This window comes from Triticum urartu, chromosome 2, assembly GCF_003073215.2.
Source record: "Triticum urartu cultivar G1812 chromosome 2, Tu2.1, whole genome shotgun sequence".
NCBI lineage: Eukaryota > Viridiplantae > Streptophyta > Magnoliopsida > Poales > Poaceae > Triticum > Triticum urartu.
In genome coordinates this window covers 711,849,805-711,866,719 of record NC_053023.1, presented here as the reverse complement: position 1 = coordinate 711,866,719, position 16,915 = coordinate 711,849,805, and the positions used below count along the sequence as shown (strand labels likewise).

Genomic DNA, 16,915 nt, shown 5'->3' with positions numbered 1-16,915 from the left:
ATAATTTCGGCGCAAAGATTCCATCGCCATCGTCGCGTGACCTGTGCGCATCTCGTGGCGGATTCTCCTGCAGTTTGTGCGCTCTAGCTTGTCTGGATTCCAAAGGGGAATCGACCCACCGGGATCTTCTGCGCCGGCAGCCATCACAGCAGCAACGTAACGCTTGCTCGGTGGTTGGTCGCAGCCGGCGGCCGGCGGCCGAACTAACAGCTGCTTGGTCGATCTTTAGCATTGACCCGATGTTTGTTCTAGGACTAGTAGTACATGAATGCATATTTTGTGGGGCTTATTGGAGTACTTTAACCTGGTCATTTTGTGGCATGGAATAATTTGGCACTAGGAGAATGCCGTCAACATTGTTAACATTCTTGTCAGTGTCACTTCTACCATGGACTGTGGCGGTTGAGTAAATTCACCGGAACGACATATAGGTAGATAAATCGATCTGAGGTACTGAATCTTCCTCTTGACTTGTATTCACTTTTACCATGAACTTGCCTTGCTCGTTTTGTCCTAGGAGCAAACTCTGGTGCTAGGTAAGGTAATTGACCTGCACCAGTAGAAACCAACGAAATGCCCTGCCAATGCCGTACAAAGATTTCGCAGCCTCTGGCATTAAGCTGCCGAATCCATTTATTTACTGCTTCCATTTGCTAGCAAAACTCATTTGGTAGCTTTACAGGTGCACCTTTTCCACACGCATCTATTTCCTCCGTTCGGAATTACTTGTTTCGGATATGGATGTATCTAAATCTAAAATACGTTATGAATGTATGTAAACTAAAATACGTCTACATATATGCATTTCTGCGACAAATAATTCTGAACGGAGAGAGTACGAGTAGCGACGGTCATCAAATCCCGCCCTGCATGCAGTACCGGAAACCGTTCCGTTTCGGAGCCAAGAATGAATCCCGCTCCTTACCGGACCCAAGATTCTTTAAACGTCCGGAAGAGCCTCCCCTCCCACCCTCGCTCCCCCTATAAATACCCCGCCCTCCCACCTCCCATCCTTCATCTCCAACACACCCGAGCCAACAGAGGAACAAGAAAGAGCAGAGCATCACGTGGCCGTAGCGAGAGAGAGAGAGAGATCCAAGTGCCTACGAGGCTAGCACGCATGGCGCGCTGGGCCATTGCCATCCACGGCGGCGCGGGCGTGGACCCCAACCTGCCGGAGCACAGGCAGGAGGAAGCCAAGCGGGTGCTGGCGCGGTGCCTGCAGGTCGGCGTCGACCTGCTGCGTGCCGGCGCCGCGGCGCTGGACGTCGTGGAGGCCGTGGTGCGCGAGCTGGAGACGGACCCCTGCTTCAACTCGGGCCGGGGTTCCGCGCTCACCCGCGCCGGCACCGTCGAGATGGAGGCCAGCATCATGGACGGCCACGGCCGCCGCTGCGGCGCCGTCTCGGGGGTCTCGACGGTCCGCAACCCCGTCTCCCTCGCCCGGCGCGTCATGGACAAGTCGCCCCACTCCTACCTCGCCTTCGACGGCGCCGAGGATTTCGCACGCGAGCAGGTAATTAATCCTAAGATTACCCTCGGTTAATTCTGGTTCCTACCAAAAAAATGCACCCCACTCAAGAAGGAATGCATAAACTGCCTGCATGGCGATCTAATCAACATATATCAGGACGGTAATTAACATTTTTAAATTGAAAGTTCACGTGACGGAACGGACGGAGTAGTATGGCATGCAGCCGCACTTTCTCGAGACACGTGTCGATGACGTGTGGGGCACTGTGGTGCGGTACACCATGAGCGCACATCTGCATGCAGCTAGCTTGCACGGGAAAGACCGTTCCTTCCAGACACGGATTTTCATTTGGGTAAACATGGCATACATACATGTAGCTTATCTGAGCTAGCTTTTCGTGCATGTATGTATGTATGGGGCACTGGGGTTAAGATACAGCTTGCTCAGCACAGCAAGTTAAGAAAATGCACGTGCGTGTATCCCTTTCGTCCCCTGCTCTGTGGAGAAATGTGTGGACCAAGTAGCACTGCGAGTTGATTTCACATCCAGCTCAAAGCAACACCAACGTAACCTGTCTGTCTACGGCTTGCTATTGGTAGTCATGTGCACCGATTAGTAGGTATTCTTTCCGTTCCGAATTACTTGTCGCAACTATGGATGTATCTAAATGTATTTTACTTTTATATATATCCATTTCTGCGACGAGTAATTTGGAACGGAGGGGCTCTTATAAAGGGAGTACATGATATCATGATGCAAATAGATGAACTTTTCATTTTGAGTAAGAATCAAAGGGATAAGAAAACATGCGAAAAGCGAAGGGAAAAAACATGGGTCTCGTGGTGGCACCAGCCGCCTCGCACCTACCAAAACCATGCATCTACGCACCTTCACGATATCTCCATGCCTCTCCAACTTAAATTTGTCCTCTGCTATTAAAATTCTACTAAGCCTTAAAGTTTTCAGTCAAGATCGTGCATAGCAGCCGCACAAAGGAATCCATCTTGTCGCATGCAGGAAAGAAAATGGGCCGATGCATGGGCATGATTTTCTTTGTCGTGGCCGGCACATTTTTTAGTTAAATTATTCAAAACGAACAGTTAGCTAATCAAATCAAGCAGTGGCGGCCAATAGGAATCTCGTGACAGATCCATGAACCTAGGATGGCTACTGTAAGCCTCTGTTTCTGCCGCCAAAACTTGTGCACGGCATCGCCTACTCCCTGTGCACCACTCGTGCCGTGTGGTGGGCAGCCGTGGCATGGATTCCTTGCCGGATCTCGTGCCGACCCGCTGGGACCAGGCCACTTGCTCCCCGTCAGACGAATCCGTCGTCCGTACATGGTCCACCACCCCCGACCATCGTGTGACAGCAACTGGATCTGATTCCGTGATTCTCGTGGCCCCAATTTAAACGAATCTGCGATCTTTATATGCATCCAGAGTTAATCGGGATTAAACACAGATTAATTGTTGAATGCGAAAAAATTGATCTGATTTTGATGTGTTTGCAGGGCCTAGAGGTTGTGGACAACAGCTACTTCATCACGGAGGAGAACGTGGGCATGCTCAAGCTCGCCAAGGACGCCAACACCATCCTCTTCGACTACCGCATCCCGCTCGCCGGCGCCGACACGTGCAGCGCGCTGGCGGCGGCGTCGGAGAACCGCAATAACAACGGCATGGTGATGAACGGGCTGCCCATCAGCATCTACGCGCCGGAGACGGTGGGCTGCGCGGTGGTGGACTCCAACGGCTTCACGGCGGCCGCCACCTCGACCGGTGGTCTGATGAACAAGATGACGGGTCGCATCGGCGACTCGCCGCTCATCGGCGCCGGCACCTACGCGTGTGGGCACTGCGCCGTGTCGTGCACCGGCGAGGGCGAGGCCATCATCCGCTCCACGCTGGCGCGGGACGTGGCCGCCGTCATGGAGTACAAGGGGCTGCCTCTGCAGGAGGCCGTAGACTTCTGCGTCAAGGAGCGGCTCGACGAGGGTTTCGCGGGGCTCATCGCCGTGTCCGGCACCGGCGAGGTCGCCTACGGGTTCAACTGTACCGGCATGTTCCGGGGCTGCGCCACCGAGGACGGCTTCATGGAGGTCGGCATCTGGGAGTGAGCAAGCAAGTGCGTGGAGTCGCGGTGGCCGCTCTGAACGTTCGTGTGTCTGCATCTGGCCATCCTGCGATTGCCATGTGGTTCTAGTCTGGGATCCTGATTTAGTAGCAGTAGTAGTGGATCGAGGATTGGGGATTGGAGGAATAATGATGATGATGACGATTGTGGCAGCCGTGGAAAATAATAATGTGAAAAGTTCTATGGCTTCTGAAATTACCTGTCTTGTTCAGTTCTCACTCTTCCTGAATCCTTCTTCAGTCTAGAACGTGTGTTACACGCAGTCTGGAGTAGTGGCTTGAAACAGATCCATTTTTCAATCATCTTTCTAATATAAAAACAATTAAAAACAAAACAGTGAATTCTAAGCATGATATTCTTCTTTTGCTCTGTAGCAAACGAACGAGAGTGAGACTACTTCTTTTCAGTGAGAGCTCGGCCGAACTTTATGTGCTAGCAAATTAACTTTCCGGCCTGTGTAGTAACGCAAAAAAAAGCTTTCCGGCCTGAGTACTACTCTTCATATGAAGAAACAAGGCTTAGTAGGCCCACCGTTTGCCCATCACCCAAGAAAATGATACTCCCTCGGTATCATAATGTAGTGTATATATTATTTATTTTTGCGGATGTGGTGTATATAGATTTTTTAAAAATTCAAACTTAGCGAACTTTAGCCAAGTTTATGAAAAAAATTATCTATATCTGCAATATTAAACATATACAGTATGAACATTCAACTCACGATATCTGATGATATGCATTTGGTTTTGTAGGTGTAAATATTTTTCTCTCTAAACCTGGTCAAAATTTGACTTTAAGAAAGAAAAAAACTATAAGCACTACATTATGAAACGGAGGGGTAAGACATCGGTTTCCTCTCTATTTTTTGGCGATAAAAGATTATAGTTTTCTCGTTTTAAAAAAAGTGCAACAAAAACTGTCCATGTATTTTATTTTATGGATTAATTAAACAAAACATCAATCTTGATGCAGGAACAATACAAGGATTAACTTTGGATGGGTACTTAAAACCCTTCAATGACAAGCTTAGTGTCCATCGATGACTAAACGTTAGTGAGATGGGAAAAAAATACACCGACAGACAACATGTGCATTAGTGATAGTGGCATCTAACAGGAAAAACAGTATCGACCATACCGGCATCAATGTGGGATCTTGCCGAACATGATGTTAGTCGTCGGAGACAAATGATGACAACACTACCCATAGTGAGCTAGACCATTCCGGGGGTTTTCCCATATGTTTATCGTTCTTTTGTTATTTCTTCTGTGTTTTTTTTTGTCATTTTCGTTTTTTTGGGTATTCTCTTTCCTTTTATGTTTACTTTTTTCTTTCTGTTTTATTTTTCAAATACAAAAAAAATCATGAAACAAATTTTGAATTCAAGCACATTTTGAAAATCGCAAAACATTTCAAATTTGTGAACAATTCAAAAAATTTATGATCATTTTCCGAAATTACTAAACATTATTTTTAAACTCGTGAGCATTGTTTCGAATGTCATGGACATTTTTTAAACCGGTGAACTTTTTTGTTGAAGTCATGAATTTTTTCCAGCTCAGGGACATTTTTTTATAATTAGTAAAACCTTTCGAAACTCGTGAACAATATTTGAACTCATGAAGATTTATAAATTCATGAACATTTTTTCTATTCACGAACCTTTGTGGAAATTCATGAAAATTTAATGAGTTCACGAGATTTTTGAATCAACAAATATTTTTTGAATGGACGAATATGTTTTGAATTTATGAACTTTTTTAAGATCATATATATTTTTAAACCATGCAAAATTTTCAATTTGAAACATTTTTTGAATTCATGAATATATTTAGAATTCGTGGGATTTTTTAAAATTTGTGATAGATTTTGAATTCTTCGACCTTTTTTGAATGGATGAACTTTTTTGAATTTGTAATCACTTTTCAAAAATTTGAACATTATTTGAAATTCATGAACCTTTTTATTTAATTCTTGAACATTCTATGAATTTAATTTGAAAAGAAAAGGAACAGTAGACAAAAAAAGAATACGTGCAGTGCTAGCTCCTGCATTGGCGGGCCCACTTAGCTGCAGCGCTGGCGTGTGCGGTTGCTTCATTTCCACCGCATAGGTCGCCAAATAGGAGGTCCCCAACTTTTTAGGTATTCAATCACCCTATAAAAACAGCCTAACTGAACAATGATCCGGTGCTTCCTATACCCATTAAGCGTCAAAATACTGGAGATCCACATGGAGGAAGCGAAGCAAGGTGCTCGATTGGCCGGCCCATTTTAGTTAGTGCATGCACTTATGATTCCGGTTTTAAGAATAATTATTTACTGCTTTTTACCGGTATTGGAAAGCTTCCAGATGGTTATGGCATGCTTTAAATTTTTTGTTTGTATTTTACTGGTTTTTTTGTTTTGTTCAGTATTTAAAAAATCGAAAAAATATTCAGTTTTTTCTAAAAAAATATTTGCTTTTTTAGGCTTGTAAAAAAATCATGTTTTTATACGAACTTGTGAATTTAAAAAAATGTTTGGAATTCCAAAACATTCATGCTTATGTACACATTTCATAAAAATGTTTGGCTTTTCAAAGAATGTTGACAATTATAAAAAATGTTCGTGTTTTCAAAATTGCTCATGTTTTTAAAACAATTATAATTTTCAAAATAATATTATCATCTTATGTGATCACAATTTAAAAAAATTATTGCATTTTGAGGAAAAAGTTGGAATTTCAAAAAGTGTTCAAAATACTAAAAACCATATTTTCCAAAATTGTTTGAAATTTCAAAAGAAATCATGTTTTCATAGAATATTCATTTTTAAAAAAGAAGTACACTTCTTTCAAAAAATGTTATAAAAAATTATTCCTTTTTAAATAAGTTTTTCGTGGTTTTTTCAGTAAAATGGAATGGAAACATAAAGGCGCTAGAACCGTCCTCCCAACAGTAGGCATGCTCGATAGATGGGCCGACTGGTCGAGTTGGGGCACTCTACGCAAAACTGCGCCAATTCGACATAGAGAGCGTTGCATTATAATGCCCACTGATCCAGTCGTAGAAATAACACTTTGCAAGACGAAAACTAATACATGAAGGGATTAACCAAAGTCCACTGCCAACACATATGTTCATTACTCACTTTATATCATAACTACGTGAAGTTCACACGTCGAGTGGAAACGAGGTGAGACCGACAGCCCAAACATCGCAGATAAAGAGATGGATTCAGCCTCCAGCGGGGCAAGCCAATATCAATGTTGATGCACCGATATCTCATGGAGTAGGCACAACAACAGTTTGCAGAGACCATCTGGGTGTCTACCTGGGATCTTCGGCTTTTATCATCAGAGGTATGGTGGATCCGACAAGTTTAGAGGCGATTGCATGTCGTGAGGCATTGTCTTTGGCCGAGGACTTGGGGCTTCAAAATCTCTCTATTACGTCCGACTGTGAGATGATAGTGAAGCACATAAGAGAAGATAGTGAAGCACATAAGAGAATCATCAGGAGGAAACTACGGTAGTGTGATCAAAGAGATTAGCTCTTGGAGAAACATCTTTACTTCTTATACTCCCTCCGGTCCTTTTTTACTTAGCATATAAGAATTATCTGAAGTCAAACTTTGTAAAGTTTGACCATATCTTTCCTACTTATAAAGGTTGGAGTTGGCGATAAGTTCACATGTGGGACCATCAACCTTAAACAAGAAACAAATGCACCAATACCCAGATGTGAGACCAACTGCCTTCATCAATAAAGAAAAGCACCTCTACCATGTGTGAGACAGACAACATTTACCAATAAACAAATGCAGTGCTACCCACATGGGGCCAACAACCTTCCAAAACATAAATAAATATACTCTACTCATATGTTGGTCCTACCACAAATAAACAACTACATTATTACTTTTATGTGAGATCAACACTTAAAAAAAGAATACATACTAAATGTAGAAATGCAACTTCAACTCAAAATAATGCTTTAGTTTTTAGTTTCTTCCTAACCAATTTCTCTCAGTTCTAGTATATCATAGAATTACGGGAGTGAACAAATTGCAATTCCAAAGTGAAGATAGCCATTGTCTTATGTTTCAACATTCAAAATATTGTGATCGCTTAAGATTCGCCAATAGCCGCCATATGAGTTTTCCTAGTATTTTTGTTCTTTTTTAATAAACTGCGTACAAAGGCGACATGAGACAATATTTTGATGACTTCCTAAGCGAGTGACTGAACTTCTCGTATCGTAGCAACCCACGGACATTGTACTAGTTTATATGAAAATATCAACATCTACACTACTAAAGTTATATAATATGAAAATTAAATTCATGACACATCTAATGATATTGATTTCGTATTGTGAATGTTAATATTTTTCAACAAAGTTGGTCAACATTGTGAAGTTTGACTTCAGACAAGTCTTATGTGCAGAGTAAAAAGGGTCGGAGGGAGTATTTTTACTTACGAGTCCACGAGCTCGAACTATGAGTCTCATAACCTAGCTAAGCATGCACTTTATTTGAATCAGGGATGCCATCTTTGGATGGATCATCCACATGATCCCAATGTAATACCTATATCTATTCCACTTGATGAATAAAACTTGGTAGGTTTTCCTAAAAAAAAGGAAAAAGAATTTGCACTCTGCATTAAATTTTGATGGGCGTTTAAACACCTCCACCGTCATGTCCATCCGTCGGTGACTAAACCGTAGTGAAGACAAAAAACACCACCAAGCATCGTGCTCTTTCGTGATAGCAACATCAAGCAAAGGCGGAGACAAACAATGTCAACACTACCTGTCGTGAGGCGAAACCGCTAGAGTAGCCCCGCAGGCCGACAAGCACAGCAACACTGTCGCACTGAAAGATGCATAGGCAGAGTTTCTCGATGTAGTCGGTAGATGAAGCAGATCAGATGTGTCCCTCAATGGAGAACCAGGCCAGAAGACGTTATTTGTCGCGGTCATAACGAAAATGCGCTTTGGTGGCCGAGCTACCTGGAGGCCGTTATCACATCCGTTGGTACTTGTCGTGATCAGCGTTGAGCGGGTATGCAGCTACCGTATTTTCAGTCGAGTCTGTTGCACAATGCCCGTATTTGCGGGCAAATAAACAGCGCCAGCTCACGTACACAGTCGGCGCAGCAGTGCGGGCACACATGTACTTTCATAATATAGACCCACGCGTACAACTGCGGCGTGTGTCAAAGCAGATGCTTGAGTTGCTGAGCGCGATAACAAGGAAAGGTTTCGCGCCGCTGATGACATGCATGCTGGACTGCTGGTGCTAGTAGCGACGTGATGCTCTTGGACAGCTAGTGTGATGATACGAAGCACACAAACGGGTTTTGGTGCAAATCTCTGAACAACATAACACGGTGCTTCACAAAAACAAAATAAAATAAATTCAATGAGTTAGCTGATGCATGTAATTGATTTATAAAAAGTATATAATTGGATAGCATTCGGTAGGGCAGTATTCCTTATACTAGAGTGCATCTTATTTGCGCTGATTAAGAAACACTCGGTATTAAGTGTGGCTGGCTTTTTTTCTGATAAAGGGTGGTTTTTACTGATTCATAATGCAACATTAAGGGAATACCTGCACAATGGACACGAACACACACACACACGCACACGCACACGCACACGCACACGCAATCCTGCTGGCAGATAGCAAAGTTATACAAGACCAAAGCTATGCTTGGGATGAAGAAAAAAAATGAAGCGATCAAAACACAAGGAAGTGTGGCTGGCTTAAGAACTGAAGCGTACTGATAGTCATACGGACTGCAACCTTTGGTAAACAAAAGAGGTAAAAAACATCATTCCGTATGCGTGATTTATCTTGTGTCTCGCTAGTATCCGGTAATTAGGTTTTTTTTTTGCTATGAGAGTTCCTTGGTGTTTTAATCTTTGGAAAACACCGATTAGTACACTCAAAATGGCATGGTGTTGACATGGGAGGCAGTGATGCTAAAGAACATAACGAGGATGCATCGTTCAATTGCTAAGGGAATTCTTACTAGGGGACGACTATTTTTCAAATAAATCACTGATATAAAAGTCAAACAATTTGAAGGCATTTTTTAACCGATGAAACAAACAAAAAAGGTGATCCAAAAATAATGGGGGAAAGTGTATACATGATGATTGCGAAAAAAATGAGGGCAAAGGTTATTCATGACGAGAACAATTTGAATTATCCATAATTCAGCTAGTTTTTTTAACCCATCAAACCAAAAAAATGATGATCTGAAGAGGTTCATGAATCTAGTATCTTTTGATCCAGAATATCAAATAGGACGAACGAACGGACCTCCACAAACATATTTGCATCAAAGGCATCAAACAACAGTGTGCATGAAGAAAGTTCCATCGATGGTGCAGGTTTGTTTATTCGCCGGAGAGGGGGGGAGGGTAGTAATGATGCCTAGATGCTGTTCGTGTGCCTGGCACGGCACCTTTGAACATGACATGCATGTATAACGCTGTGTACCCGTGGCCCATGTACAATCGCAGCACCGCAGCCCATGGCACCATTGTATTGGAATTGAATACTCGGCGTATATCCACGAGAAAACAAATCAGCACACATCACAACACTATCCTAGATGGCACAGATTTCGGCCTCCAGATAGCTCGGCCACCAAAACGCCACACTCCAGTCATAATCATTATATTGGTTTGTTTATATAGTAAGTACATTGTACATGTTCAGTTACAGGTCACACTTTGATCTTCCAAAATCTTGTTTGAACAGCCGATTGTTTACTGCGCCGAGGTTGGCTAAACTGCAATTTATACCCTCTCTGCAAGCAAGTGCAAGATCTGTGGCTCACCTCCTATTCCAATGTACGTTCACTGTCCGGATTTGGACCAAAATTTGCACTTGGCTTGGCATCCTTGACTCCTCGCCAATGATTTGGCGTCATGAAGACTCAGTTAGAGATTGATGGATTAAGGCGGTTAATGGAGGTGACCGCAGGAAGGCTATCGCCTCCCTGATGTTGCTTGTCTCATGGAAAATTTGGAAGGAGCGCAAAACAAGAATTTTTCAAAAATGTCCTCGTCCGACCTCCATTGTTATCGCAAAAATCAAAGAGGAGGCCCATCTTTGAACTTGGCGGGAGCCATGCAGCTTAGTATTGTTATGTCACGAGAATACTTTTTTTTGCCACCTTGCGGCTTATGTCTAAACCTTCTTCTTAATCAATGAAAATTGTCAAGTCTTTTACCTTGTTTTTTAAAAAAGAACGTGAATAATCAAGAGTGAGGTCTCTCGACCTTCTACATTCTAGCACCAAGCTATAATTGCTAAGCGCTACAACTCATGATGCTAGACAACACTAACTCATCAAAGTTAACTAGCCATGAGCCAATGAAGCCGCTCGCATAATGGTGTCCTCATCGGACGAAGCTGACATGTGCGCCATCGTCGCATACACAAGGGCTGAAATATGGTAGCGGAGTGCTGCGTATCGAGCTGGCGGGGGGTGGTGGATGTTGGCAGCGGCAAAGCCATCTTGCCCACCTGGTTACCAATGCGCGAGCAAAGGAAGGGATACGATGATATGACTTGGGCATGGTGAGCTATAGGCGAAAGCTTTGCACCGATCTTGATCGATGCCGACGACCACGATGGCCTCGACCGTCGTTCACCTTCTTGGAGGCGTCCTTGCGGAGCCCCTTCACCTCCTCTGCTATTTGAATGTCGAGCTCTGCGGGTGAAAACCTAGGTTCCGGCCAAATAGGACTGGTGATATATTTGTGTGCGTCTATACCTCGCTCTTAGAAGTGTTGGGCCAACACTCGGGTGCGGCCCATTATTAGGTATTTTTATGTTTCTTAAATATATAAAATAAATATTTATCCCACTAGTTTATATATAACTAATTTAATAGTAAAATAAGTATAAAAATTAAGTGTTATTAAACAATATGCTCATATAAAAAGAATAAAATCATGTACTTCTAAGAGAACATTTCCTGTATTTTAAAGTTTTCATGTATTTAAGAAAATATTCGTATATTTTAAAAAGTTATTTACAATTTTTTAAATGTTCATAATTTTTTAAAGTGTTCACATATTAAAAAATATATCCATGTCGTTAAAGAAGAAGTTATGTGTTTTTTAATTGCCCACTTAATTTTAAAATATTTCATGTACTTTTGTAGAATGTTAAATAATTTTACAAGTATTATTATTTTTAAATGTTCACGTAATTTTAAAGTGTTTTCACATTCTAAAAAAATGTGAATATTCATGTTACTTAAAATAGTGTTCTCACATTTAAAAAGTAATTTATAGAAAGGCTTCCACCCATTTAAATATATTCATGCATTTTTCAAAAAATAGTTGTATTTTGGTTAAAAGGAAAAAAAGAACAGGATAGTGAAAAAAGATATAGACAAAAAAAGGAAAAAGAGAAAAGAAAAAAAAACAAGGTAATGGACAAAGATACTAAAACCAGGAAAAATCCAACTCCCGGAGTAAAACCATGCAACACCACACACAATATCACGAGTGAAAAAGAAAAACACTAGGGAAACCCAGCCCAGACCCTGCAGACGACCAGGTCTTATATTTCACACGAGGAGATAGAGACATAGCGCATGTTGGTACTATCTAATGTTATGTTTTTGTACGTTTGCAATCATGGGATCGGGACGCTCTTTCATAATAAGTAGAAAGTTTGGCATGATAATCTTTATCTAATTCGGCAGCAGTTGTTAAGTAACCCCAACAACCACGGATAGGGCTACCTCATTCATGTTTCGAAAGTTGACCATCAACGATGGCGATCTCTTCTTTCTTCTAGTCCCATCCCATGGCGGCTCAGCTGATTGTGTCATGTTACGGCGTCAACTCTAAAGTGGTATGTTTGGCTCTACCACACCCATCTCTGTCTTGTTTTTTTCCCGAGATATTATCAATTTGGATTTAAACTCTTCACTTTGTTTAGTTGATCCCAACCTTTTTCTTCATGCTCAATCCAAAAAATTGCTTCATTTTCTCTGCAAGGAAGCAATTATGTAGAGTTAGTGAATTACCCAGATATGAAGCTGTTATTCAAAATTCACAGCAAAACTTACAATAAATATTAATTCAGTGTTGCACACCTACGTTGTACTTCCTCTAGCGATGCAGTCCATGAACACAAATGATTCTCTGCAGTGTTGTGAAAACATCTGAAACAGTAAAATAGATAAATAGATTGGTCATCTTCAACAGCTAGGGCCTCTATAAACAACATCCATATATGTTTCCCAATGGGCATCTGAAATCCCTACTAATTAATTGATGATTAATCCAATGAAATTAAGCACTCTTACGTACTTTATTTATTTGTTTCCTCATTTATATGATGGGTTAAATTTGACGAACACTAGCAGAATTTTTTTCTAGGTCAAACTGTCTTCCAACATTGAATAAGTTCCCTGCTACTTTCAAAGATGACAGAAAATATAGTAACACAACGCATCCGGGAAGAGCATAGATCGAAATGGACTGCACGTAGCAATCATAATATAAAATATTTTACAGAAGATGAGATACGAAGATTTACCAACAACTATGAAACTGTACTCGGTAAAGGTGGCTTTGGAGAAGTTTATAAAGGAGTCCTTGAGGACAAAAGTATGGTTGCAGTCAAGAAGTTTATCTACAATGCAAAAGAAATTTTTGACAAAGAGTTGATCGTCCACCGTGAGATCAATCACAAGAATGTAGTCAGATTAGTCGGCTACTGTGTTGATGAAAATGCCCTTATGGTGGTCACGGAGTATATTTCCAAAGGAAATCTAAGTGACTTCCTTCACAAGGATAGCATTCCCATCACTTTGGATACACGGCTAAGAATTGCCATTGATTGTGCAGAAGCATTGGCCTATATGCATTCACAAATGTATACTCAGGTCATTCATGGTGATATCAAGCCTGATAATATACTTCTGGATGATGGACTCAGAGCAAAAATATCAGACTTTGGAATATCAAGACTAGTCAACACTGAAAATACTCTATATACTCTAAATAATATAGGAAGTATCGGCTACATGGACCCTCTGTTTGCTCAGAATGGTCGCCTCACAGCAAAGAGTGATGTTTATAGTTTTGGAATTGTACTCCTGGAACTGATCACTAGAAAGAAAGCAAGACCAGAGGATGGGGAGATTGGCTTGGTTGAAAGTTTTAAGTCTCTTTCAAAAGGCTTTAGGATGGTGAGGGGGATATTTGATCCTGAAATCACAACATCAAGTGATATGAAGACTATCGAAGGGATTGCTAAGTTGGCAGGTAAATGCTTGAAGCTGGAGCTTGACAAACGTCCTGAGATGTTAGAAGTTGCAGAGCTTCTTCGCAAACTTAGAAAAGCTCCTCGTCAGGTACAAGGAAGACTAGCTCTGTTTTCTCGGGGAAAGAAAAATAAATTAGCTCCAGCCGAAACACCACCAATTGAAAGCAGCAGCAGTACCCGAAACGTGGGAACTTATATTGATAGGTTGACACTGAGAGGCCAATTGTTCGAGCTGGATGACCTGCTTCGACGATCGGCTGAAGTTCTGGGCGAGGGTACAGTTGGGACAACATACAAAACGACGCTTGATGGTGGTTATGAGATGGTATTCAAGAGGCTGAGGGATGTGGACTTGCCGAAGGTGGAGTTTGAGCAGCATGTGAGGATGATTGGCGCCATCCAGAACAAGCACATTGTGCCACTGCGGTGGTATTACTACAACACGGATGAGAAGATGCTAGTGTATGATATGATCCCCATGGGTAGCCTAGCAAAAGTACTCCATGGTAATGTATATACTTTACAGTGCTATCGTATGTTTGCCTTTACAATTTCCAAAGTGTTTGATGCATCGCTAACTCATGATGTGTGAACCTACTAGGTTATCGAATCCCCGGCACGACTCCGCTGGACTGGGAGCAGCGGTCGGCCATCTCACTCGCTGCTGCACGTGGTGTGGCGGCTATCCACTTAGCTGGACCATCGAGCTGCCATGGCAACATCAAGTCTTCCAATATCCTGCTCACCGGCACCCACAATGCATGTGTGTCGGAGCACGGCCTGATGCCACTTGGCGTGTATTCCAATGTCTCCGGCTACAGCGCGCCTGAGATCTCCGGCAATAGGTCAGTCTCCCAGAAAGCTGACGTGTACAGCTTTGGCATCCTACTGCTGGAGCTTCTCACTCGCAAGGATCCAGCAAAGAGCACACAAAATGAGGAGGGGTTAGATTTGGCACAATGGGCATGGTCTGTTGTACGCGAGGAGTGGACGATGGAGGTCTTCGACGTGGAGCTCCAGCCCCTAGGACGGGAGCAGAAGGCCGGGGAAGAGGAGAGCATGGTGCAACTTCTGCAGCTCGCCATAAACTGTTGCAGTCAATTTGCTGACTCGAGGCCTACGATGTCCGATGTTGTGCAGAAGATTGAGGCAATCCACAAAGTCCTGACTCCTGACCAAGAAACTTGCACATCATAGTGAGTGAAAGTTTTGCATTCACATGTCATATATTTTCGGGACCCCCCTTTCAGCTGGTTCTGGCCGAGAACTGCTATCTTGAAAAAGAATGTTTTCATTGCAAGTTTGTAACGGATCACCCGCCCTACATGTTATTGGAATATAAACTCTGCAAGTCTAAGCTGCAATGTTTGTTTAGATATACGATTCCCCCCCCCCCCCCTAAGTTATCGCCAGGGAAGAAACAGTAATGAAGAAGATGCAATCATGTTTGGTTTAGACTCATGTAATATGTTTCAGGAGAAGGGACTGTCCCGTTCCTCTTCATGTTCAATTCTGCAATTACGACGGAAATACGCATCGATTTGTTTCATTCAACAGAAATAAGCATCAATTCTACAGATTACAGATGAATAGAGCACATCAAGCCAAGAATTAGAATGTTCAGTACCTTGCTCGAGCTGTCGAGCAGGAGCAGCGTCAACCGGCCACCTCACCGAACGAAGTCCACGCACTCTCTGCCAGCCCTCTCTCCTCCGCCTCCGTGCCTCGTGTATCAGCTCCACCGAGGCCGGCATGGAAGAGGTTGCCAGGCGCTGCCGCGCTGGAGCAGAAGGTGCAGGTGGTGCGGGGACGGAGTCAGGGAGACGCCGCATCGGCGCCAGTCGCTGGAGGTGGGGGAGCTTGCTGGCAAGGTGGGCGCGGCAGGTCCGAAGTGGAGCCGGGAGCAGTCGGAGCTCGGAAGGAGGGATCGGGATTCAGGTATTCAGCGGCGGCGTGCGGCGGCTTCGAGCTCGAGACAGGGCGACCTGGACGACGAGAGAGGCAGACGTGGGCAATGGGCTCCAATGTCTGGGCTTTGTCATGAGTGGGCTTTTGCCAACATATTATATGAAGTACTGCCAACGGAGTTTCCCTAAAAACAAAAAAACTCGTCCAACGGAGCTGCAAGTTTGGCCGCAAAACAGCTCGATGAGAAAATCATTAAGCCAACCACAATACTGCACCGCCAAAAAAAAAATACAGGTACTAATAAACAATGAACTACCTTCTCGGGCCAAAAACAGAGGCGCGCCACGGTGGCCGGCCGTCGCCGCTGCGTCCCGACGAGCTGCCGACGTGCGCCCGTGTCGTGGTTCCGACTTCAACTGAAAAGCCAAAAGTGCATACTGAACAAACAGAACAGCCCTCGCGCGTCTAAGTTGCTGGTTCAGACATTCTACTGAAACTGAAGAAACAAGGAAGGCAACTAGGCAAGGCACCCTGATTTTTCTGCAGCACCAGCCATGAGCTATCAAGACCTACGTACTTCTCAGCGACAAAAGGGAGTGCTAACATCCCGCCGAGCGCAGCTGCATCTCGATCGATCGAGCACGCAGTCATGGAGGAACGACCAAACTGTACAAGGCCATGGTACTTGGCAGCCGCGTCTCGTAATGCATCTATGCCAGATTGCTATGTCCGTGTGTTGATCTACGTAGAAGCGTCCTTTGCATGATTATGTGTGCAGTGTGGAACTTATGTCTCTGCTTTGGCTGATTGCTTTTCAAAAGAAGATAGGGAGGTCAGCAGGAGCGCACTGTCAGCAAGAGCCAGCGAGATAAAATGATCATCGACAACCCGTCTTACTTGACAACAAGAGCAACAAGGACGTTGATTATAGTCACATATTGTATAAATTTTGATTTGATGCATATAGAACAAGGCATTATGCAATTCCATAGTATGTCATCCAAACAAGATTTGGTATTGAAACCTCACTGGGAGTCCATGGGCCAATTCCATGACATCCAAACAAGTGAAATCGTATGCATGCCCATTACAGTTTTCT

The 16,915-nt window shown here is 43.2% G+C and overlaps 3 protein-coding genes across 9 annotated transcripts; 2 read left to right on the top strand and 1 right to left on the bottom strand.

Annotated features, from left to right (window-relative positions):
- Window positions 1–1,011: 1,011 nt before the first annotated feature.
- LOC125540022 (probable isoaspartyl peptidase/L-asparaginase 2) lies at window positions 1,012–3,805 on the top strand. Its single transcript, XM_048703592.1, has 2 exons — window positions 1,012–1,516; window positions 2,988–3,805. Exons 1-2 carry the CDS (start codon window positions 1,121–1,123, stop codon window positions 3,591–3,593), a joined length of 1,002 nt encoding a protein of 333 aa, XP_048559549.1. The 5' UTR covers window positions 1,012–1,120; the 3' UTR covers window positions 3,594–3,805.
- Window positions 3,806–11,963: 8,158 nt separating this feature from the next.
- Window positions 11,964–15,526, top strand: LOC125540020 (probable inactive receptor kinase RLK902). 2 transcript variants are annotated; one of them, XM_048703588.1, is made up of 3 exons: window positions 11,964–12,486; window positions 13,004–14,414; window positions 14,510–15,526. In XM_048703588.1, exons 2-3 carry the CDS (start codon window positions 13,064–13,066, stop codon window positions 15,103–15,105), a joined length of 1,947 nt encoding a protein of 648 aa, XP_048559545.1. In that variant the 5' UTR covers window positions 11,964–12,486; window positions 13,004–13,063; the 3' UTR covers window positions 15,106–15,526. The 2 variants fall into 2 exon arrangements, with proteins under 2 accessions (XP_048559545.1, XP_048559544.1); XM_048703587.1 differs by having other exon boundaries at window positions 11,965–12,486; window positions 13,017–14,414.
- LOC125540021 lies at window positions 12,530–15,983 on the bottom strand. 6 transcript variants are annotated; one of them, XR_007297141.1, is made up of 3 exons: window positions 15,536–15,983; window positions 12,704–12,779; window positions 12,530–12,625 (listed from the first exon to the last, which is right to left on the bottom strand). XR_007297141.1 is itself a non-coding variant. In XM_048703590.1 (3 exons), exons 1-3 carry the CDS (start codon window positions 15,738–15,740, stop codon window positions 12,541–12,543), a joined length of 339 nt encoding a protein of 112 aa, XP_048559547.1. In that variant the 5' UTR covers window positions 15,741–15,980; the 3' UTR covers window positions 12,530–12,540. The 6 variants fall into 6 exon arrangements, 2 of the variants coding, with proteins under 2 accessions (XP_048559547.1, XP_048559548.1); XR_007297138.1 differs by having other exon boundaries at window positions 12,704–12,799; window positions 15,536–15,964; XR_007297140.1 differs by having other exon boundaries at window positions 12,731–12,799; window positions 15,536–15,964.
- Between the last annotated feature and the right edge of the window lie 932 nt (window positions 15,984–16,915).

Coding starts and splice junctions, on each gene's coding strand:
- LOC125540022 (XM_048703592.1), top strand. CDS start 1,121: ATGGCGCGCTGGGCCATTGCCATCCACGGCGGCGCGGGCGTGGACCCC. Junction 1,517..2,987: donor AGGATTTCGCACGCGAGCAG/GTAATTAATCCT, acceptor ATGTGTTTGCAG/GGCCTAGAGGTTGTGGACAA.
- LOC125540020 (XM_048703588.1), top strand. CDS start 13,064: ATGACAGAAAATATAGTAACACAACGCATCCGGGAAGAGCATAGATCG. Junction 14,415..14,509: donor CCTAGCAAAAGTACTCCATG/GTAATGTATATA, acceptor TGAACCTACTAG/GTTATCGAATCCCCGGCACG.
- LOC125540021 (XM_048703590.1), bottom strand. CDS start 15,740: ATGCGGCGTCTCCCTGACTCCGTCCCCGCACCACCTGCACCTTCTGCT. Junction 12,780..15,535: donor TGCTCGACAGCTCGAGCAAG/GTACTGAACATT, acceptor ACAACACTGCAG/AGAATCATTTGTGTTCATGG. Junction 12,626..12,730: donor CTAGAGGAAGTACAACGTAG/GTGTGCAACACT, acceptor GCTTCCTTGCAG/AGAAAATGAAGCAATTTTTT.